At 39.2% G+C, this 23694-nt stretch overlaps 1 protein-coding gene across 6 annotated transcripts in view; it reads left to right on the forward strand.

Moving 5' to 3' along the window:
- Positions 1-23694, forward strand: part of ASAP1 (ArfGAP with SH3 domain, ankyrin repeat and PH domain 1) — a 253995-nt gene that overhangs the window by 219697 nt on the left and 10604 nt on the right. For all 6 annotated transcript variants that reach the window (XM_084848792.1, XM_084848795.1, XM_084848794.1 and 3 more), the window contains 10 exons: positions 346-437; positions 2412-2598; positions 2950-3035; positions 4724-4839; positions 5701-5768; positions 6535-6642; positions 11823-12054; positions 15016-15186; positions 18865-18931; positions 23586-23644. In XM_084848792.1, coding sequence (XP_084704918.1) covers positions 346-437; positions 2412-2598; positions 2950-3035; positions 4724-4839; positions 5701-5768; positions 6535-6642; positions 11823-12054; positions 15016-15186; positions 18865-18931; positions 23586-23644 — 1186 coding nt within the window. The remainder of the gene's footprint in view (positions 1-345; positions 438-2411; positions 2599-2949; positions 3036-4723; positions 4840-5700; positions 5769-6534; positions 6643-11822; positions 12055-15015; positions 15187-18864; positions 18932-23585; positions 23645-23694) is intronic.

Genomic DNA, 23694 nt, shown 5'->3' on the forward strand with positions numbered 1-23694 from the left:
TTGAAGAAAAAGATTTCTCAGACATATTTTTAATATCGATCCCTTTTTAATATGCCAGGGGTGGGTATTTGCCTGTATCATAAGATAGCATTTAAACCCCCCACTATACTTCAAATATTATGCTTTGGAAGTCTTGGGGTGTTTCCAGATGAGGCTTTTATCATTCAATCACCCTGCCTCATTCATGGATTTTTACAGAGGGTCCAGACAAAGTTTTCCCACTTTTTCTTCTGCCTTTTTTCATTCCACAAAAAAAAAAAAACCTGTTAAGGAAGGAAAGACAGAATAGCCCCACTGACTAATAGCAAAGTCCTAATTGCAATACTTTTTTTTTTACTTCTACAGCTGGCCAAGAACATAGGAAACAATAGCTTTAATGAAATTATGGAGGGGAATTTACCAAGTCCTTCTCCAAAACCTACTCCATCAAGTGATATGTAAGTAATGAAAATGCATTATATTTGGACAAAGTTAATGTTGGAAATATAGAGATACCTTAATATAAAACAAAACCAAGAAATACATTTTACTAACAAGCACCAGTATCAGGCAACTTTTCAGATGGCATTCTTCTCAAGATCCAGCTCTTCTTCCCCAACACTGTTTGTGTTGCTTACTCTTTTTTATTATTATTCTAATAGCTGGAAGCAAATTTTGTTTGAAGTACAGGATTAATACTTATGTGGGGCCTTTGGGGGTAGCAGATTTAATTTGGGCAAGTCAGGGGATACATCTTTCGGTAAGCACCAGTGATATTTACTCCAGCATTTGTAATGTGAGATAAGATACTTTGTAGGAGGAAGGTGGTGGGGAGAAGAACTGTGTATTCCCTTTCATCCCTGGGTGAGCCCTGCTTGGACCACAAAGATTGCTATGCTGAAGAAAAAATAAGATAGAGTCAGGTTAGAGATGCTTTTGGTGACACAGAATGTAGTCCCATTTGTGCATGCAGAGTAATCTAGAAGGTGACTTCACCTCATTTTCACGGACACCTCCCCCCTTTTCCCCTCTGCCTCCCATTCAGCAGGGTCTCCTGTGCAGCATTTTCAAGGGGCTGCTGTTGGGAGGAGGGAGCGAGGGGGCATGGAAGTCTGCTTCCCCTGGTTCCATTGCACATATCTAAATGTGGATCCAACCCAATGAGGTAATTTGCTGAGAGGCCTGTTCAGTTCTAAGTTTGTTAATAGAGGTGCAGAGTTTCTAAGGCTGTCAGATTCTGGTATTACCACTTCACACATTACATATTTGCAAGTAGGCAATTGAATTTGCCCTTAGATGCCTTGGTTAGCTATTTTATTTTCTCTAACTATTACAGAAGAGACATGATACAAAACAACATTTTCTCAACAATCCCTTATCAATTCAAAGTATGGATTGAATTCATAATGCTTCGTTTATGCTCCCAAACCAGTTGCCCTGAAAAATCCTGTTGTAAACCTACTTTTGTACTTTTGCATGAGTGATTTGTGAAAAGTAAAGATCAAACTTTCATACAAGGCAAACAAGATTTACAAGTTAATATTTTTACTAGACCACTCAAAAAAGCAAACAAACTACAACTAGTAGTTGACACTTTCTGTATGGTGTCTCATGGTGTCAAAATATTTTAGGTAACCCTGTTTTTCTGTTATTGCTAAACTACAGCAATATTTCTGACTACAGCACTGTTTTAGGCCCAGAAGAATATCCTCTGCTTTGAATTCCCCCAAAGCACCATTGCTATCTGGTCCTCTCTAATCTCCAACCACCACTTAACCTGTTCTGGTCATCTTGTGCTTCCATACTCTCTCATAGTCATTCTTCCCTCTGTAGTCTTTTTGCTTATCTCTTCTGACTGTTCCAAACTATCCCTTTCTATGTGATGTTTGGACAGTTAAAGGTTTCTTATCTTCTGTAGTCTGGGCTTGAAGAGTGGGGTATGTTGGATACAGGAGCACCTGTGGGTCATCTACATTTGCTGTGCTGGTTGAATTGGGAAACATTGCCTAAGGCTCTCCATGCAATCATCTTCTTGTGATTTTCTTCATGGCTCTGAATATTTGAAAATATACTTTAATAATACAAACTTGTTATCTTGGGGTTTTAATATATAACTCGCTTACGCAGGTAATACTTTCAGTTACATCTGTGACTTGGCATTTGCATTTCTACACAAAACAGAATCTGGACATTTTTATATTTAGAGGCTTAACCCTGGGGGGGGGGGGGGGCACTTTCAATTTTACGGGTCTCTTGATAAAAGCATCTAGGAGAATAGGTGAACAAATTATTGCTGATGTGTTCTTGAAAAAGGTTCCTTTTTAATTCCTTAAATTTAATCTGTGGCTTCAAATACAAAATGGAATTTGATTATTTATCGAAAAACAATTTGCTAACAAGAGACTTCTAATAGTATTTTTCCCAATTTTCAGGATTGCACGTAAAGAATTTATTACTGCTAAATATGTAGATCATAAGTTCTCCAGAAAGACTTGTGCATCTGCAGCAGCTAAACTGAATGAACTACTTGAGGCTGTTAAATCCAGGGATTTACTTGCACTAATTCAAGTCTTTGCAGAAGGGGTTGAGCTAATGGAGCCATTGCTGGAGCCTGGACAGGTAAGACAAGTGATCTGAAAGTTATGACTATAATAAACAAAACCCATAACCTTATACAGATGTACAAACAAGATAATAAAGATAATGATCAACTAAGTAGCTCACCTTGACACAAGCTGCTACTATACTATGTATTCTTTTGTCCAGAGGCAATTTATGTTATTTTCCTTGTACACATATGAGACTGATGGGTAATTTTATCTACTCAGGGTGTTTTTTTTAGTGAATAAATACTTGAATGTCTTCAGTGTATTCCGGGTGAGAGAAATCATGTACATTACAACTTAACACTTTTATCCAGAGAAAAGACCCCTAGAGTCCTTAATACTCAGCTCTGCTTTCTATCTTTAGGAGCCAGGAGAAACAGCTCTTCATTTAGCAGTCCGGACTGCTGACCAAACCTCACTCCATCTGGTTGACTTCCTTGTACAAAACTGGTAAAGGCTATTTGCTTGTATCCTGGGTTGTAAGCATTAACTCAGTCTCTCTCAAACTTTGAAAATCTAATTTTAAAACCCCAGCCCCCTAAATTAAGAACCTAACATAATAAAAGCCCTTACGGATCCATCTAGCCCAAGAGGCTTCTGGGAAGCCCACAAACTGGTAATGAAGGCAACAGCTCTCCCCCATTGTTTCTCTCGGTAACTGTTGATAGAATCAGTCCTTTAAAAACACCTAAGCCAGTGTCTGTTGCGTCATCTTGTGGCAGTGGATTCCTTAAGTCAATTGGAAGAGCGTTTTGTTGTTATCCTGAATGGTACTACCCTCAGATTTCATTTGGTGACCCTGAGTTGTAGTATTACAGGAGAGGGAGAAAAATATTGTCTACCCTTCCATGATTATTTTGGTTGTGTTTTATGCACCTTTTCCAGTTCTACAGTACCCTTTTCTAGATGGGGCAATCAGAATTGAACACAATATTCCAAATGTGGCTATGCCATAGATCTACATAAATGCTTTAGGAATAGTGGCTGTTTTATTTTCCATTGCTTTCCTAATCTGTAACATGGCATTTACTTTTTGCACTGCCTCTTCACACTTAGGGTCAAACTGCATGTTACGTTAAGCATGCTTTTTTACACTGGCAAGGTTCTTTTTCTCACAGATAGCAGCTGCATGAGGGCCCAAACAGGACTGAGGCATGGGGAGAAGAGAGGGTTATCCCTTTCCTCCCCTCGTTGTTTTCCCACTGGAAATTCCCCCCTCCCAGTCACTGTTTGTGTCAGAACCTGCTATTTTCAATAAAGAGCACCTTTGGGGGCATATACATATAGTGTGTGTGTGTGTGTGAGAGAGAGAGAGAGAGAGAGAGAGAGAGAGAGATTTCTGGCTGGAAAATGGCATAGGGAATGAAGAGTTAACCTCCCTCCCTCTGTGCAGCAGTCCCTATCCACATGGCTGCTTTTTGTCAAAAAAGAACATTTCCTGTGGTTTTTTTTAAAGCATGCTTAATGTAACGTATTTTGGTGATGATCCTTATTTGATTTTTTCATTGAGCTATATCTACCACAGCCACAAGATCTCTTTCCTGGTTAGTCGCTGCCAGTTCAGATACCATCAATGTATATGTGAAGTTGGAGTTTATTTATTTTGCCCCAGTGTGCATCATACATTCCCCCATATGCACTGGTCACAACATTCGTATTCTTCTGGCTCTAACATGGCCCCCATTCTCCTGCTTCCTGCTGCTGCAACAGTTTATGGAGATGTGCAACCTTGGCTCCTCATCCTGCCACCACCACAAGGCTCTTAACCTTTTTCTAACAGCTGCCATGATTTTCTTATCTTCATATTTATGGTGGAGACACATGCATGTTTGTCAAATTGGGGCAGCGGGGAGAAGTTTATCTGCCATAGTATTCCATCTGGTAGAAAGCTGGGATGATAGAAAGAGAATGAAACTAAGATAGAGGGACAGGATGACTGCCATAACTGGAGTACCTCAAACTACTTCACATGTCAGAATATACTGCTAATATTTCCTTTTCTTACCTAGTTGTAAGCTTTTGTCAGTATAAAATAAAATACAACCATGAATGTGCACTTGGATGCATAATACATAGCAAACACAACACAGATCATTTGTTATGGGGCACTAATATTGTTTTTTCACTTTGATTTTTAGTGGAAACCTGGATAAACAGACAGCATTGGGGAATACGGTTCTGCACTACTGCAGTATATATAATAAGCCTGAATGTTTGAAATTGGTTTTGAAGGGCAAGCCAGCAATAGATATAGGTGAGTATGTCTGTCTCTTTGGAATTCTTTTCAATATTCCATACAGAAAGTTTTTAAGGGATATAAGCTTTAAACAGGGCCATTATAATTAAATGCAAAAAAAATGTATAGCTGACTGGAAGGGAAATGTTTCAACTTAGACACAGACTTGAAGTAATTAAAAATCTTCCTCAGGTAGTTACAATATTCCTTAGTGCAAATCTTTTGATGATTCTTGATTTACATTTTGTTCATATTTCAAATGTACCTTTGATAATTTAGCTCAGCTATTATTGCCTTTGATGTTAACTTGTTAAAATGAAATAGCATTTTACTCCTGCTTTCCCTGAAAATGAAAATTCAGGGCAACATTTTTAAGGTCAATTTTTCTTTATGTTACTTCAGGGTACTTGGGGTCTTCAAGTATTTTTCTGAAAATTCATAAATGTAGAGATTTACAGTTGAGATGTAATAATGGTGTGTCATGGTAGTATTCTCAAAATAGAGTAAGTGCATTTCTAAAATCCAGCAAGTTCCAGGCTCCCTGTATCATTCCTCCGCTTCTAGTACCCAAGAAGTCTAGATCTCAGCTGCTAACCATTACGTGTCTACTTTGCTTGCAGTAGAAAAGCATGGAATCCCTTCCGCCCCCATCAGCTGAAAGGTTCTGTGTTTCTGAACTGCGTTAATTTTATATTCTTGAATTGCTTTTACTGATAAGTAGGATCCCTTGTGCTCCCAGATCATTCCCAGTGTATATATCAGTAGTTCCATTTTTATTTCATCTTACTTTTTAAATGTTTAGTTTTTCAGAATACTGAATTTCATTATAACATTTTGCAACATAGTTTGACTAATTAATTTCATATTTAAACTTCATAGTAAACCATACTGGAGAGACCGCTCAGGACACAGCAAAAAGACTGAAAGCTATCCAGTGTGACGATTTGGTAAGGAAAAAAAAGACATGGGCTACTATTATGGGACTGAGCGGGAGAGGGGCTGAAAATTCCGCTAATTGTGCAGGGAAACACGACATGTATGGGTTAGATTCAGAAATTCCATGAGTAAAGTTCTGCTGGAACTTCCTGATTACCAAAGAGGAGCAGGGGAGAAGTGATTTTCACTAGTGCCCCCTACACCCCTCAGAAATCTGCTCTGGTGGGAGGACCCTCCTGAGCAGCATGGGAGGTAGCAAAGGATGGGGAAGGAGGAACTGGCCAAAAAAATCTCCCCTCCCTGTTCTGCGAGTGGCCGCCTCTGCTAGGACACCAACACCTTTGACTACAGAACCAAGTCTTTATGTCTAATACAAAACACAGAATTCTGAGGTTTCATTTTTAAAAGCATGAAGATACAAGAGACACTTATGGGTCAGATGTGACCCTGTGTGTGCATTCCCCTGCCTAAATGCAAGGCCTGTCCACTTTGCACATCTTCTTTGCAGCTCTCCATGGCCCTCTGCTTATTCTCATGCATGTTTCTCCAAATGCTATCCACTTCCCCAGGCAACACATAAAGTTAGTTAGCTGTGCATATTTATGTAGTGTGGATTATATTAATTTATTCAAGAATTATGGGGTTTTGCTTATTGTTGAAAGACAAATCCAACAACCCATAAAAAAACTATAATATGGCACAGTGCCCCTGGAAACAGAAAATAAGCTTTTTCTAAACGATAACAGATTAACACCTCAAAATTGTATATGTTTTCAGCTTTCTCAGGCCAAAGCAGGAAAATTAAATCCACATGTACATGTAGAGTATGAGTGGAATCTTCGACAAGAAGAAATGGATGAAAGTGATGATGACTTGGATGATAAGGTAAAAAAAAGTTTTGCATCAAATGGTTCCACATCAGATTTGGGGGTGGGGGGGGTGACTGCATGCATAGTGCCTCCATCATTCCACCCTGATCTCTGAATTAGGGAGCTCATAAGCTGCTTAACTTAACTTGGAGGTGGTCAAACATGAGATGGCAAGACTGAACATCGACATCTTGGGAATCAGCGAACTAAAATGGACAGGCATGGGCAAATTTAATTCAGGTGACCATCATATCTACTATTGTGGGCAAGAATCCCACAGAAGAAATGGAGTAGCACTCATAGTCAACAAAAGGGTGGGAAAAGCAGTACTGGGGTACAATCTTAAAAACGATAGAATGATCTCAGTACGAATCCAAGGCAAACCATTCAACATCACAGTAATTCAAGTCTATGCCCCAACCACTGATGCCGAAGAAGCTGAGGTTGATCGGTTCTATGAAGACCTCCAACACCTTCTAGAACTAACACCAAAAAAAGATGTCCTCTTCATCATAGGGGATTGGAATGCTAAAGTAGGAAGTCAAGAAATCACCGGGAAAACAGGCAAGCATGGCCTTGATGTACAAAATGAAGCAGGACAAAGGCTAATAGAGTTTTGCCAAGAGAACACGGTGATCATAGCAAACACTCTTTTCCAACAGCACAAGAGACGACTCTACACATGGACATCACCAGCTGGTCAATATCGAAATCAGATTGATTAAATCTAAATCTGATCACTAAACCATTCAGGTATGACCTAAATCATATCCCTTATGAATACACAGTGGAGGTGAGGAATAGATTTCAGGGATTAGACCTGATAGACAGAGTGCCTGAGGAACTATGGACGGAGGTCCGTAACATTGTTCAGGAGGCAGCAACTCAATCCATCCCAAAGAAAAAGAAATGCAAGAAAGCCAAGTGGCTGTCTGATGAGGCTTTACAAGTAGCTGAGGAAAGAAGGGAAGCGAAAAGCAAGGGAGAAAGGGGAAGATATATCCAACGGAATGCAGAGTTCCAGAGAACAGCAAGGAGAGACAAGAAGGCCTTCTTAAATGAACAATGCAAAGAAATCGAGGAAAACAACAGAATGGGAAAGACTAGAGATCTCTTCAAGAAAATTGGAGATCTCAAGGGAACGTTTTGTGCAAAGACGGGCATGATAAAGGACAAAGAAGGCAGGGACCTAACAGAAGCAGATGAGATTAAGAAGAGGTGGCAAGAATACACAGAAGAACTATACAGGAAAGATCTGAATGCCCCTGATAGCCATAATAGTGCGGTCACTGAACTTGAGCCGGACATCCTAGAAAGTGAAGTCAAGTGGGCCTTAGGAAGCATTACTAACAACAAAGCTAGCAGAGATGACAGTATTCCAGCTGAGCTATTTAAAATCCTAAAAGATGATGCTGTTAAAGTGCTGCATTCAATATGCCAACAAATTTGGAACACTCAACAATGGCCGCAAGACTGGAAAAGGTCAGTTTACATTCCAATTCCAAAGAAGGGCAACGCCAAAGAGTGTTCAAACTACCGCACAATTGCGCTCATTTCAGATGCCAGCAAGGTGATGCTCAAAATCCTACAAGCTAGGCTTCAGCAGTATGCGAACCGAGAACTACCGGAAGCACAAGCTGGGTTTCGAAGAGGCAGAGGAACTAGAGATCAAATCGCCAACTTTCGCTGGATCATGGAGAAAGCAAGAGAATTCCAGAAAAACGTCTATTTCTGCTTCATTGACTACGCTAAAGGCTTTGATTGTGTGGATCACAACAAACTGTGGCAAATTCTTAAAGTGATGGGAGTACCAGACCACCTTACCTGTCTCCTGAGAAACCTGTACGAGGGTCAAGAAGCAACAGTTAGAACCAGAGATGGAATAACCGATTGGTTCAAAATTTGGAAAGGAGTTCGACAAGGCTGCATATTGTCACCCTGCTTATTTAACTTATATGCAGAGTACATCATGAGAAATGCCGGGTTGGATGAATCAGAGGTCGGAATTAAGATTGCTGGGAGAATTATCAACAACCTCCGATATGCAGACGATACCACCCTAATGGCAGAAAGTGAAGAGGATCTCAAGAGCCTCTTGTTGAGGGTGAAAGAGGAGAGTGCAAAAGCTGGTTTGAAACTCAACATTAAAAAAATGAAGATCATGGCATCTGGCCCCATCACTTCCTGGCATATAGAAGGGGAAGAAATGGAAGCAGTGACAGATTTTACTTTCTTGGGGTCCAAGATCACCGCAGACGGTGACTGTAGCCATGAAATTAAAAGACACTTGCTCCTTGGGAGGAAAGCTATGGCCAACCTAGACATCATAGTAAGAAGCAGAGACATCACCTTGCCGACAAAGGTCCGTCTAATCAAAGCTATGGTTTTCCCAGTAGTAATGTATGGCTGTGAGAGCTGGACTATAAGGAAGGCTGAGCGCCGAAGAATTGATGCTTTCGAACTGTGGTGCTGGAGAAGACTCTTACGAGTCCCCTGGACTGAAAGGAGGTCAAATCAGTCAATCCTAAAGGAAATCAACCCTGAGTGCTCATTGGAAGGACAGATACTGAAGCTGAAGCTCCAATATTTTGGCCACCTAATGCGAAGAGAAAACTCTCTGGAAAAGACCCTGATGCTGGGAAAGACTGAAGGCAAAAGGAGAAGAGGACAGCAGAGGATGAGATGGCTAGATAGCATCACGGATGCAATGAATATGAACTTGAGCACACTCCGGGAGAGTGCGCAAGACAGGAAGGCCTGGCGTGCTATGGTCCATGGGGTCACGAAGAGTCGGACACGACTGAACAACAACAAAGCTGCTTAACTCTAATGATGTATCTCTATGCCATTTTAAGAGGCTGCTCACCTGACACAGGCACTACACCCTCTTCAGCGCCCAGCCCAGAGACAAAAGAGTGTTCCTCAGGAGAACATTCCCTGCCCCCTATCTCACATATGTAGAGAATGCAGTATGCCAAAAAAACAGTGGAAACCAAGTTATCGTCACAGTGCAGAAAAATATATTTAGTCCTCTACTTCGACTTTAGCTGTCTAAATACACTCTCCATAGGTAGCCTCGCCCTGCTTTGGCAATATGAAGTAGTTATTTTTGGTCTACTGGATGAGAGGAATCCAGAGCCACCATCCCCAATTCATGGAAACCTTGGATCACTTTCCTCTTGTCCCCCTGCACTCTAATCACATCCTCCAAATACATCTAGTTAATCATGCTAACATTATATCTGTGAAGATCTCACAGCCATGGATTTTCCAGCCCCAAAGGTGACACTGAGACTCAAATAGCCTACTTTAAAGCAGTGATGTGGTGTGGCAAATTTTCTGTAGAAATTTTTCCAGTGCTTTGTTTTTCCTCAGAAAACATTCTATTCCATAAGTTTGTTAGTAAAAATGAGTGTATACGAATCGTAAATACAATATTAGTTTCAACATTGAAATTTATTTATTATATTTTTAATCCACCCAATAACCAATGTTCTCTGAGTGGATTACAAACAACTAATTCTTTTCAGGTGATTATCTCGACATATCTTAATACATATATGTCTCAGGGTGAAATGAAACAAAGCCATATGAGTAGAGACTGAAAGAACTGGGTATGTTTAGCCTTGAGAAGAGAAGACTGTCGGGAGATATGATAGCGCTGTTCAAGTATTTGAAAGGTTCTCACAGAGAGGAAGGCCAGGATCTCTTCTCAGTCATCCCAGAGTGCAGGACACGGAATAATGGGCTCAAGTGACAGGAAGCCAGATTCCAGCTGAACATCAGGAAAAACGTCCTGACTGTAAGAGCAATATGACAATGGAACCCATTACCTAGGGAGGTGATGGGCTCTCCCACACTGGAGGCATTCACGATGAAGTTGGACAGCGATCTGTCTGGGATGCTTTGACTTAGATTCCTGCATTGAGCCGGGGGTTGGACTCAGTGGCCCCTTCCAACCCTACTCTTCTATGATTCTGTGAAACTAATAAATAGTGACAGCTGAGCAGAAGATGCCCCAACAACCTTAGGGGAAGAGAGTTGAAGTCTGTTGAAATAGATGAGTGGTTTAGCTGCTAAAAGTAATTCATGTCTCAATAGTTTTGAGTACCTTTGTATGTTTTGTTCTTAAATTTAAACAGTCTAAGGGGAAGTACATGCTGTTGACTTTAAATTCTTATAAGTATTCCCATAAAAATATCTACACATTATAACATTTAAATCACATTAAGTGTGCTTTATTTTTTCCCCTCAAATATTTCAGGGCAAATACTTGTGGTATACTGGGACAAAAAAATTAACATGGGGTACATTTTTAGGGTTGCTTACTAAATCCAGGTAAAGTAAACATGCTAAGGCATGGATGGGCAACTTGTGGCCCTCCAGATGTTTTGGCCTACAACTTCCATCATCACTCACAATTGGCTGTGTTGACTAGAGCTGATAGGAGCCATGAGCCAAAATATCTGGAGGGCCACAAGTTGCCAGCCCCTGCTCTGGGCCATCGGATCATATTCTGATGCAAACTGAAAATTTGAAGTCTATACTTCAAATTAGCACCACGGCAGGGTTTCCCCCACCCCCATGGAGAACTACATTGGAGCAGGGACATAACAAGTAGGGAGAGGATTAAATATCCTCCAGACATTTCTCCACTCAAAGAGTTGGATTGAAAGTTTTTACTCCATTCTTTTATATATGAAACAAAAAAAAAGGCCGACAGCATGGTTCCATCTATTACATGTTTTTGAACGTAATGTGTAGCTAGTCTCTAAGTGCTGGTAACCGGTTTACAGTTCCACTAAATAATTATACTGTATTTGTGAACAAATGTTTTATTTATAGATGTGTGCTGGGTAAAGGGCTTTGTTTCCTCCAGTCCTAACATTCACAAGATATTTGCGTCTGTGGGCCTCCCACATATACAAATAATGGGATGCATACTACAACACTGCAGGTGCATTGAAGTGAATGAGGAAGTTCTTGATTACATGGGAGGTCCATTTATACATCGGCGGCTAGTGCATGAACCTTAATTTTCAGGTTCTTCATTTTGAATCTTTCTCATTTCTGTTAACAGTGAGAAACTACAGTACTCAAAACGATTTGTGTAAAAGTTGTTTCTCTTTCATCTGCATTACCTTTTAAAGAACTGGATAGTACATATTGTAATAAGTGTGTTAAATTTTCCCACAGCCTAGTCCAATAAAGAAAGAGCGTTCTCCAAGACCCCAGAGCTTTTGTCATTCTTCCAGTATTTCTCCCCAAGACAAAATGGCTCTTCCTGGTCTGAGCACTCCAAGGGACAAACAGAGACTTTCCTATGGAGCCTTTCCCAATCAGATTTTTGTCTCTGCAAGTACAGACTCGACAACGTCACCTACAGCAGCAGATGCCCCTCCACTTCCTCCTAGAAATGCTGGCAAAGGTATGTTGTTAAATACTGCTGTAAGTATATACTGTAACCTTTTGTGATTTACTGGGATTTTCATAAACTTTCTCATACGCTATAGCTTTTTGAAAGATTATATTTTGTAGTGTTTATATTGAGTGTTTATAGTAGGCTAAATCTGTCACATCATGCAAAAACTAGTAAGATACTCATTTCACCTAAAATATTTGAACCTACGTATTTCTGTGTTTCAATATCTGTTACAGTTTTGCCTCACTTATTGGATATTATCCATAAATTCCCAATTCTGAAAACATCTTCTTGTAAGCTACAGTATAGGTCATAGTTTGCAGTTTATTGTTGAGAAGAAGCTAAATATCAAAGCATGGGAAGCAAGAGAATATGAATGCACTCAGAGAATATGAATGAAGAAAATTGCTAAGACCTTCAGAACTTTTAACTAAGGCTTCATATAATGTTCTTGGCTCCCTCTAGTCATGCTGCAACTGTATCTACATTGCAGCCTAAATGCAATTGAAAAGAATTTGAGCAAAGCTGTTAGTCACTGCTTAGACCTGGGTACATAAAGGACCATATTCTTTAGGTCTCCCTAGTAGTAAGTATACAGTGTCTCATTAGGAGTGACAGGCTAGTTTTAACCTTTCAAAACTGAGACTTGAGTAAGACTTGGTTAATGCTTATTCAGTATCACTGCAATTCTTCTCAATTAAAATGTTAGATTGACAAAGCATTAACCAAATATATATGTCAGCATCTCCCACAGATTAACACACCTAATGTAGACCACAGTAAGATAGGCTAGTGCTAGTAGAGCAAACAGTCATGCATACTGAGCAGGTAGCCAGGTATTTCTTCAGAAAGTTAAAACAAAACTAACTTTTTCAAAACTGAAAAGAAGAAAGTCACCTGTATGTAAACATTTTGAGCAAATCAAAAAGCCCCCCCCCCTTCTAGTGGTGGTGTTGAAATGTCTCTTTTTCAGTGATTGCTTTGAAAGGGGGCCAAAAATGCTCACATATTTGGTAAACATTGTCCACACTCTGAATTTGGCTTCATTTGCTCTCAGTGACCAGCATACAGCCAAGACTGATTGCCTATCATGACATCATTTCATTCACTGTGTGATTCCCAGGTGGCTGGGATTGCACATGTGACTGATACAGGAATCATTGCCCTCATTTCAAATTAGCTTAATTTGCCCACAATGACACGCAGCAATGACACCCACAACGAACCTATAGGGCAAACAACAGTGACCGGAATCAAAAAAATTATCACGGTCTAGGATATTTATTTTGGTCCCTCTGAAAGCACTATTTTCAACTGGAAAATCAAAACTGGAGAACATTCAGCACAGGCCTAGAAAAAATATATTGCTTTAATATCTCAAAAGAGCTGGCCTTGGAACTTTTCATCAGGCAAATCTGTGATGCAAACAAATGACATTTAAAGCAATATACTCTGTTGCCACTAAAATGAAGCAATCTAGGTGAAGTCACCCTTGAAAAGAAAATTTAAGCTTCTAAGTAGCATTTATGTGTTTGGAAAGTTTTACACAAGTGGATCTAACTATACAGAACTCTTAAATTTAACAATAAGCTATTATTTTTGCAAGTTTAATAAATCCAGGAATGATATTATGAAACTACAAAATGTTTTCCTTTTATTATCAGTGACACCTTTAATTGGAATTACAGTTCTGCAAAAGCTTGGTCTCCATCCACTCTCTGAAACCTCACTATTTCTTTAGTTAGAGGTTAACAAGCTTCATAGCACTACTATGTGACATACAGCACTTATCAAGAACTGTACTAATGTCACATACACTATAATACAGTATACTGGTAGGATTAAACTATCTGAAATTTCACATCAGTGGTAATTTCTGTGTAGCTGAACATATCAACTATTTCAACTTGGGAAATTAATTTTATAGTGTATAATTTTATACACTTTATTCTGTGTAACCTGCAGATAGCATTTTGCTCATCACTGAATATGTTTACATGTTTTCCCTTGGGGGTGGGGAGACTCCTTGAGGAAAAACATATTACTGAATGGACAAGTGGAAGAAATTATGCCAAGAGGGCAGCATATTTATCTGTATTGGGCAAACTGTGGCTAACACTGAACCCATAGTTTGGAGTGCATTTGCAAACTATGGGTTGGATCTTTATTACATTTATATCCCACCTTTTTTCCTCCAAGGAACTGAAGGCAGCTTACATGATTCTCCTTCTCTCTGTTTTATCCTCACAACAACCCTGTGTGGCTCAAAACAGGCATGTTCTGTAAGCAGAGCAGAAGATGCTCTTCAACTGATTTTCCACCATTTCTTACATAGCATTGATATTCTTAAATGGCAGTACAATGAGGCCATATATTCATACATTTTAATGACAATAATTATACTTGGCATTCATCATCTATATAATGCTTTTGGAGTGTTCAAAACTAATGCTACAGTTTTAGGTTTAACTTTTGAAATAGACAAAAGTAAAATTATTGTAATTTAGATTGACAAGTTGTAACACTGACAGTGTTTTTTATAACTGAAATTCATAAACACGTACAATTAGACCCAGATTTAGTCATACTTCGAGTAGACCCATTGCAATAAATGGGACTGACGTTAGCCATAATGATTAAGTAATGTAAGTGCTGCCTGCAGTATCTAAATATTAAACTGAAATTCCTTTGCAGTAGCTTCTCTATGATACTCCATGTGTGTGTGTGTGTGTATGTGTGTGTGTCTGTATACGTACACTGTTCCAGTCAAAGTACTTGCATTTTCCAGAAAGGCTTATAGTGAAATACAAATGTTGTTAATCTTACTAATGTTTGGAATGGCTTCTTGTTTTTCAGTCCTTTGTTAAGCCTTACTGTGTACTGTGGTCTGATTTTGCGTTTCCTCTGTGCTACCTTGGTTTTAACCCATCCTTGTGTTTGTAAGAAGATATTTGTTTGATTTTACAGGTCCGTCTGGCCCTCCTTCAACCCTCCCTTTAAGCACTCAAACCACTAGTGGCAGCTCCACTCTGTCTAAGAAGAGGCCCCCTCCCCCACCCCCTGGACACAAAAGAACCCTCTCTGACCCACCAAGCCCACTACCTCATGGACCCCAGAGTAAGGGCCAAATTCCTTGGGGTGAGTTGTGAAGTACTAAGTAAAGATAACTCTCGGGTAATTGTGTGTGTTTTTCTGGTATTAATGCTGAGGCTATTCCTAATGGCTCAGTTCAAACATCTCACCAAACTACGGCTAAGGAAGCCTAATTATGATTTGGTGGGACGTCTGAATTGCTAAACCATTGGCCAGCAAACCAGAAGCCAAAATCATGGTTTGAAGTTTGGGAATCATAGTTTGTGCTACAGTTTGGGATGATGCCCAGATTGGCAAACTATTGCTTGCACCTCCAGAGGGCCCGCCATCTAGAAAAGGGAGTGCTGAGCAGATACAAACTGGAAGCAGGCAAGCAGCTCTCACCATGTTTTTCCTGTACATTTGGAAGCTCAAACCATAGTTTTGGTTCTGTGTAAGATTAGTGCAAACCATGGTTAAGTGTGATATCTGAATTAAGTGATTTCTAATTATACATTTAAAACTCCAGCTGATTACTCTGCTGATGTTCTTTGATATTTTTTTCCTCAGGTCATTCCAAAGACTTGCAGCTTCATTTGTTTCTGGTGGCATCCCTAAGTAAATTTCAGGTGTCAGCCTTTCCTTGGCTAAATTACTTGGGCCAATGTGATATTTCTATGCATTAGGTTTTCCTGGCAGGAAACTTTAAAGTTCCTGGCAGGAACTTTAAATTCTTCAACTTTAATTGTAAAAGAGGTCTAAGGAGTTGCTTGAGCTGTATATTCAAATGTGATGGTTTTAACTTCAATAGCAACACATTGTGCCTCCCACTCTGCATTTTAGAGGCTTCGGGGATGGGGAGGGAAGGAGGCTGGGGACAGCTGGGGATACCTCATAGCCCCACGTCCCCAGTCTCCTCCCCTCCCTGCCTGTGGGAACACCCCCTTTCATCCCCTACAAACTCGTGTTTTGTAGCAGACAGTGTGGTTCTTTCTGTGCTGGCTGTGAGGGGGTGGGGAGCACAGTTTCCTGGCTCTGAGTCCAGAGCCAGGAAGCCAAAATATCCTATGGCCCCCACAGACACTGTCTGTGCGGCATAGGATTGCTTTGTGAGTAACTTTTTACAGAGATGGGCATACAATACTGTTCCTCATTGAGACACAATTATTGACCAGGTGATGCTGTTCGTTTGTTTGTTTTGTTTATACATCCTGCCTTTCTATCAATGCAGAGAAGGCTGTTTGTGACATAATTAAACCAGCATAATACAAAAGATAAAGTACAACCTAAAAACTAAAACAGATTCTGAGTCTGTGGTAGAGCTGGCAACAGAACTGAAGCATTTTTGGAGTGGGTTATTTTTTTCCCTGGCACAGCCAAATATTGTACTATGCATTGTATTTGGTGTTAGTAAGTCATCAGCTGTTGCATGACAGATGAGAACACCTGTGCTTAATCTGTTTTTATTCACTGAATTTGTTTGTATTTTTGTATATGTATGCTGTTTGCAATTTAAAATCTTGGCCTTGCATCTCTATTTTGGGTCACCTCTGAATTAAGCAGTATTTTCATAGAGCTGGCACCTGTATATTGAAATTATAACAAAACTGACACACACATATATAAACTTGGAAATGTTAGCAAGGCAACAAAATACTGCAGTTTGCTTGAGGGAGGTCTAAAGGTTTGTAATGGCTTTTAAATCAAACTAAAATCAAACTTTCATAAGTGCTGTACTGTGAACTATTAGAACAGGGATGGGCAACCTGCAGCCCTACGGTCACATGTAGTCCTCGGCCTGATTTTAAAAGCCCTCTGCAAGCTATCCATTCAGATCTCTGCCAGGAGCATTCTGTCCCTCCCCTGGCAGCCCATTGGGTGGGAGACAAGGGGGTGGCAAAGAGAGAGGGGGAGGAAGATGGTGGCCCGGCCTACTTTTGGCTCTGTCTTTGTCTACTACCACCATGCAACCCCTAACTATAAAAAGGTTGCTACCTCTGCATTGAAAGGATGTTCTTTATTATGTAAAAAAATGGCAACAGGCTAGCTTTGCTGCTTTCCTTTCCTGAGTTAAATATCTTCTGATACTACAGATTAATTTATGTTCTTGCCTTTCTGTTAATTTCTGTTCTTTTTTATTTCTTACCTATCTTTGCCATTAGCACAGCCTTGTTATTTCAGTTGTTCCTAGCATTAATTCTGCTAGCATCTTAAATAGAAAATGAATTCTGAATTAATGTTGGCTACTGTAGCAAGCTCCCTCTGGGCTTGAATCATGGGAAGGGCCAGGGCAGAGAACAGGAACCTGCCAGCTCTTATGCGGGTGACCAAATCTAAGGGGCTCCAATGGGCACCTGACTCCCAGTGGGGATAGCCTGCATTGGGCCCTTCAGCCAGTGGTACCCAGCATTTAATAATTTTATAACACAGCAAGATGAAAACAAATGGGTTTCCCAGTTCCTCTGGGGAACGGAGCAGGCAAGGGCTAAATAATCCAAAACAACAAGAAACCTTTTGTGTTACTCACAATACTGTCCTCTAGAGGGGTAAGCAAGGATATGAAAAACAAAATAAGCTGCCTTTAACTGGGGTGGGGTGGGGTTGTAGGATTTGATTTGCTCCTATGTTAAAGCCCTCTCCTACCTTTTGTCTTGTGTTCTCACACTGTCTCCATGAGAGGAGGCTCACACCTCTCTGCCTTCCCAGTCTCCAACTTTCTGGGGCTTTTGGCTGTCTCTGTTGCTAAATAGCCTCTATCTGTTCCTCCTCCCCTCTCTGAAGCAAACAGAGCATTTTAAATGGTCTTTCAGCCTCCCATGCATTTTGGCTGAGCCTGTCCACTCCTTCCCATTCTGGGTGAACCTTTTGGTTTCTCAGATGATGAGAGTGTTGGCTCAGGGAGAGCTCACGCTCTCAGGAAGCCTGTGGCAAAGGCAGTTACCATGAAGCATAGTTCTGGTGGTACCCTATTCAATCATCATACTGACCCTTTTCTTTCCCAAGAATGTATTTTTTGTTGATAGTATTGATGATGCTACCTGAGGCCTAGCTCACACAAAGGATTAAATCTAACGTTGTGCTAGCAGACATCTGCTAGAGTGATGGGACTTTCTCCCTCTTCCCTCATGCTGCCTGAAAATGTGCTCTGGAGGGAGTCCCGCCCCCCGGGTCCACTGATGGAGCTACTTCTTTCTGTCAGTGGAATGACACCTTTGGATATAACCCAAAAGGTTTACATTGATGTTCTAGGTGGCTGTGAATCAGTCCTTAATTGTCTTAAATTATTAACTTTTCTTGTTAGGTTCCAGTTTAATTCCTCTCAAGAGAGGTTGAATTTGTTCCCATCAACTGATCTACCAATACAAATAAACACTTTGTACATAGCTCTTCTGAAGGTATGCATATTCAGTGTTTTGTAGTGAAAGGAGGTGACAGAATTAGAGGTTCTCACAAAAGTGTGAGAATTCTTAGTATCCTCTGAGTATGAAACTTCCACAATATGCCAGTGTTTCACAGAGGTAAAATTCAAGAGTATTCTCTTCTGCTTCTTGGCACAATTTGGTGAACTCTGTGATTTTTAGAATCCTTACAGAAATAGTGACTTCCTTATATGGACTAAATTGTGGCAAAGTTTAACAAAAAAAGGATCCCTATAACTTTTAGTAGGAAAATCACCTGTTACATTAATGTCTGCTACTTTTTCAATTTAAAATAAAAAGATATGTTTAATATTTTAATCCTTAGGTAATGATTTGGGTCCACCAGCCACGAAGACTGCAAACAAATTTGAGGGGATGTCTCAACAATCAGGGTAAGCTGTTTATACTTGCATTGTTTTTTTGTAGTCACTATAGCCATGCAAGAATATTAATCCAGATGTGGCTAGACTTTCATGAGTCCAAAGAAAATATTTTTTTTATATTTATAGTAAAACTGAGTTGTTCCTATATCACCACTTTTCATTAGCTTTTCTAGACATAGGGACACGGTACATAGTGTCAAGCTCAGTAGCTCTGTCTGCACTGTCTCCTTTGTGTGGTGAATCCCCTGTGGGGAGAAGGGGATGAGGAATTTATTTAGTTATTATTTATACTAAAACACACATACAAAAATATATTGTATCAACTAAACAAACAGAGCTTGCAATCGTTGTTGTTGTTGTTCAGTCGTTCAGTCGTGTCCGACTCTTCGTGACCCCATGGACCATAGCACGCCAGGCCTTCCTGTCCTGCGCTCTCTCCCTGAGCATGCTCAAGTTCATATTCATTGCATCCGTGATGCTATCTAGCCATCTCATCCTCTGCCGTCCCCTTCTCCTTTTGCCTTCAGTCTTTCCCAGCATCAGGGTCTTTTCCAGGGAGTTTTCTCTTCGCATTAGGTGGCCAAAATATTGGAGCTTCAGCTTCATTATCTGTCCTTCCAATGAGCATTCAGGGTTGATTTCCTTTAGGATGGACTGATTTGACCTCCTTGCAGTCCAGGGGACTCGTAAGAGTCTTCTCCAGCACCACAGTTCGAAAGCATCAATTCTTCGGCGCTCAGCCTTCCTTATAGTCCAGCTCTCACAGCCATACATTACTACTGGGAAAACCATAGCTTTGATTAGACGGACCTTTGTCAGCAAGGTGATGTCTCTGCTGCTTATCTGTAGATACTGGCTCTGTTGTACCAGTATCCAACAAATGGTTTCCATCCTATCAGAAAATGGTTTTGTCTTTGTCTTCCTTCCCTTATTTCTCACATGGTTAAGTGATTTTTGACATAGCTGCAGAAACATATATTTTACTCTCTATTCATAATAGTAGGAATTATTATAGTTCTGCACATTTATATATTTACTTGATTTATACCCTGCCTTTCCACCCAAAAAAGTAGTGCTCAAGGTGGCTTTTTAGAACAACACATTATAACCATTCATAACCATTACTACATACATAGTAAACTCTTGAGAATTCACAGGCAGATATCTTGCATCACTTAATAGAAACAATAACAGATCCATTTCTAAATTAATATGTGTTATTAATTTTATCTTATCCTTTTTCTTTAACCAGCTTGCACAAGTCCACCATAGATCAAAATAATTTTCCATTTCATTTTAACATTTCCAACATGTCTTGCTAACTGTACGATATATCATTTACAATTTCACAGGTGTTACATGGTGTCACATCATCATTTTAATACAATGTTATTGATAAAATGAAAAAAAAATTGTTCAACCACAGATATTCCCAAATATCAAATGTTATAATAGGCCCTAAATCTTGACCCCATTTTATCATGCTGTCTAATTTGTTCCTCCTCACAGTAGAAACATAGCAAGAGTTTGCATTTTCAGTTTGGTATCATTTCTCAAATTCAGTACATTCTTGTATTTGAAATCTATTTCTGTATAACTTCTTATGAAAGTTTCATAACTGCAAATAAACAAACCAAGTTAAGTAATCTATTTCCATTCTTAATTTCACTTTATGTCTAGGGATCAGGGTTTTCTGTAGGATGACGTCTTGGCAGGAGGGATGTATCACACAACTTTCATATTGCTTCTCCTGCTTTCAACTCCGAAGTGATTAAAAACTAATCACTATTTCAGAAATAACAGTCACAGGGAAGAAAATGGCAGGAACAAGGTTCTGATGCTTAGATTTGCTGCAGTTATTTTTGGTTGATGGGTGATTAACGAGATCTGCCAATTTCACATAATAAAGATCTATGACCAGCACTTATGAGTCCTGTCAGAAAACAGTTTTCTAGAACTGGAAGAAATCATTGCAGTGGGTCACTCTGAATTCCTCATTCTTACTGCAGCTCCTCCCATTCTGTTGATGATTTTTTAAGAGGGCACAAGAGGCTGTAGTCAAAGGGGGAAAGCTCCGGAAATTCTGTAGTGCAGATGGATGTTCTTATGAGTATAGATCCTGCCCCATATGGCTCCAGATCCGTTGCTGTGTTTTTTCATTACAGCGCCAACTTGACCTGGCACAAATGTAAATTTCAACCGTTTTGCAAATATTGGCAAATCTAGTGAAGTAGTGTCCTGCTGTCCTGGATTTTTAGGAAATAGCTGTTTTTGCTTTATTGGACTTCCTGGGAAGACAACTGAAAATGCACCTCTTGCTAATGCACCTCTTTTAAAAAAAAATAGGATGTCTTATTAATGCAAATACCAAATGTTTAATGATTAAGAATTTTAAAATGTAAATAAGTAAAAAGCAGTAATTGTATTAAAGGGAAGGCACACAAAGACACAAGCAGGGTCACAATGAGTTCTTGTTAACTGGCATAAAAATAGTTGTCAAGATGATCTGGATGATACCGAAGAGAAAATGCTGAGTTAAAGCCTTATCACTTGTGCCAAAGAGTTACTTGAGTAATAAACCGGTATAAGATTGTATTATTTCAGATCAAAAGAGCACTTAAAGTTTTTGTTTATCAATTAATGAGCAAAAAAATATTGTGTATGGTATGCACATCAGAAAGCTTGATATACAGATGTCTGGAAAAAGTTATAGACTTAGGTTTAATTAGCTAATTTTGACTAAGGAGTTATCTTTTCAAAGGTATGATTCAGAATTGATTTTACCTAGCCTGAAAGGTGTATGTTCTTCTTTTGGTATGTTCTAATTTTTAGGAAGATTGAGTAACAATAAGATAATTAAGACGGTGAGCCCTAATATATGGGATAGTAGAGAATGTTAGCTATGAGGTAATTTCTACACAAAAAGGTATAAAAACTTGCTGATTTTAGAATGTGGGAACTTCTTATTAGACACTTACGAGGCCTGTGTACCTGTCAGCTGAATAACCTATTCAGTTCAACTTTTATTTGCTTAAAACAAAAGGTCATTGCAAAACAGGAGTGAAAAAAGAGGAAAACCCCCAAACAGATCCACAATAGAGAATCAATCAATCAATTTCCGTAACGTATATAATTACACATAATTCCATCTAATTTTAAAAGAAGCTGTTGCAAATAATGAAACTTGATACATAACATATTTGTTCTGATCACCTAAAGCATATAATTTTTCTCAAAATCTGACCTCAGAGCAAGAAAAAAATAGGATAAAAATCTATCTATGGAGTTTGTAGTGCCTACTTTTAATAGATTTGAACTCTGAAGACAGAATATAGATGGAGGAGTGAAAGATAAAGTAGGGGATCTGGGGATCTGAGTCAATATGTTTGTAAAGAGGAAAATAAGGAGGAACTCCTCATAGAAAGCTTTGATTTAAGGACCTTGCAGGATCAGTGTTATCTGTTGGCTAGGATTGTGGGAGATACTTATATTCATCTGAATAGCCTATTCAGAACTGAATGAGAACTTCGTACTTAGAATGAGATCTCTCCTTTTTAAGCTGTTAGGACTAGAAGTCTAAGAACAAGAAATATTTAGGAAATTCTATTTACCGTTAAGCTGTTAGGTTCTAAGAATCTTAGTAAAGCTCTGTTTAACAACAAAAATGATTTTATGTAATTTTATGCAAGCTATATTTTGATGTGATGTTACAACTGTATTTCTGATACTTTTAATGGGGGAAAGATTTTCCCTTACTAATCTTTGTTAGTACAAAAACAAAATTGAATTCACCTAAAACAATTTTGGTGTATGTTTTGTATGAAATGTATTGATCAGCTATGGATAGTTAACTGTTTAAAACTGGCAGCCAAAGACTTCCTAAATACTAAAACTATAGTTTAAAAATACTCAACAAAGGTCAAATCCATACACTACTTCTGTGTATATTACAATGATCTAAAGCATCAGTAACCTCAAGAGGCCAATAAAAAATATCTCAGTTTACTCTTTGTATCTTTTTTTTTGGACAAAGTCATCAACTTCAATGCTATCTTTCAAGAAATTATTTATAAGGGTCTTCCCCGCCCCCAAATAAAAAATAATGGAGTGCTTTCATGTACTAAAGGCAACGCTGTTTCAACACTTGTTACATGATCAAACTTCAAATAAATATCATATTCCAAAAGAAACAAACTCTTGAAATGTGACTACCTAAATCAACAGAAATCTTCAAATGTGGCAGGTGCAGGAGCTTGAATGCAGCACAAATTTGTGTGCTGAAATCCTTCAGAATTCAACATGTTATCATTGTTGTTTCGACTCATAGTTCTTTTTCAGCTCCATTCAGCTTCTATTCTTGTGGTCTCTTATTTGAATAGTTCAAGATATATAGTTCAGTATTCTTTCAATAATCCATTTTCTAAAGAAATATATATGCAAACTTTGTTAACCACATCTGCTGTGTAACTGTAATGCTGTGTTGTGTTTATACAGCTTTTCTTCTGTTTGAATAAGGGAAGCCCGCAATCAACACTACTGTGAGGTTTCCAGTCTGTTCTGTGGGAAATGTTTGTGCTGGTAATATTGATGTCTGGTACTGTAAATATGAGGCATATGGATCTTCCATTATAGAAGTGTAACCTCTTGTGTATTTGTTCATCAGCACCGGGACTGCTAAAACTGCACTGGGCCCAAGAGTTCTTCCAAAACTACCTCAAAAAGGTAAGAGTTATTTAAAATATACATGTGAGCAAACTGGTTTAAACTGAATC

The sequence above is a fragment of the Heloderma suspectum genome, chromosome 4 (genome assembly GCF_057233095.1).
Source record: "Heloderma suspectum isolate Gila_16-S chromosome 4, 16-S_ref, whole genome shotgun sequence".
NCBI lineage: Eukaryota > Metazoa > Chordata > Lepidosauria > Squamata > Helodermatidae > Heloderma > Heloderma suspectum.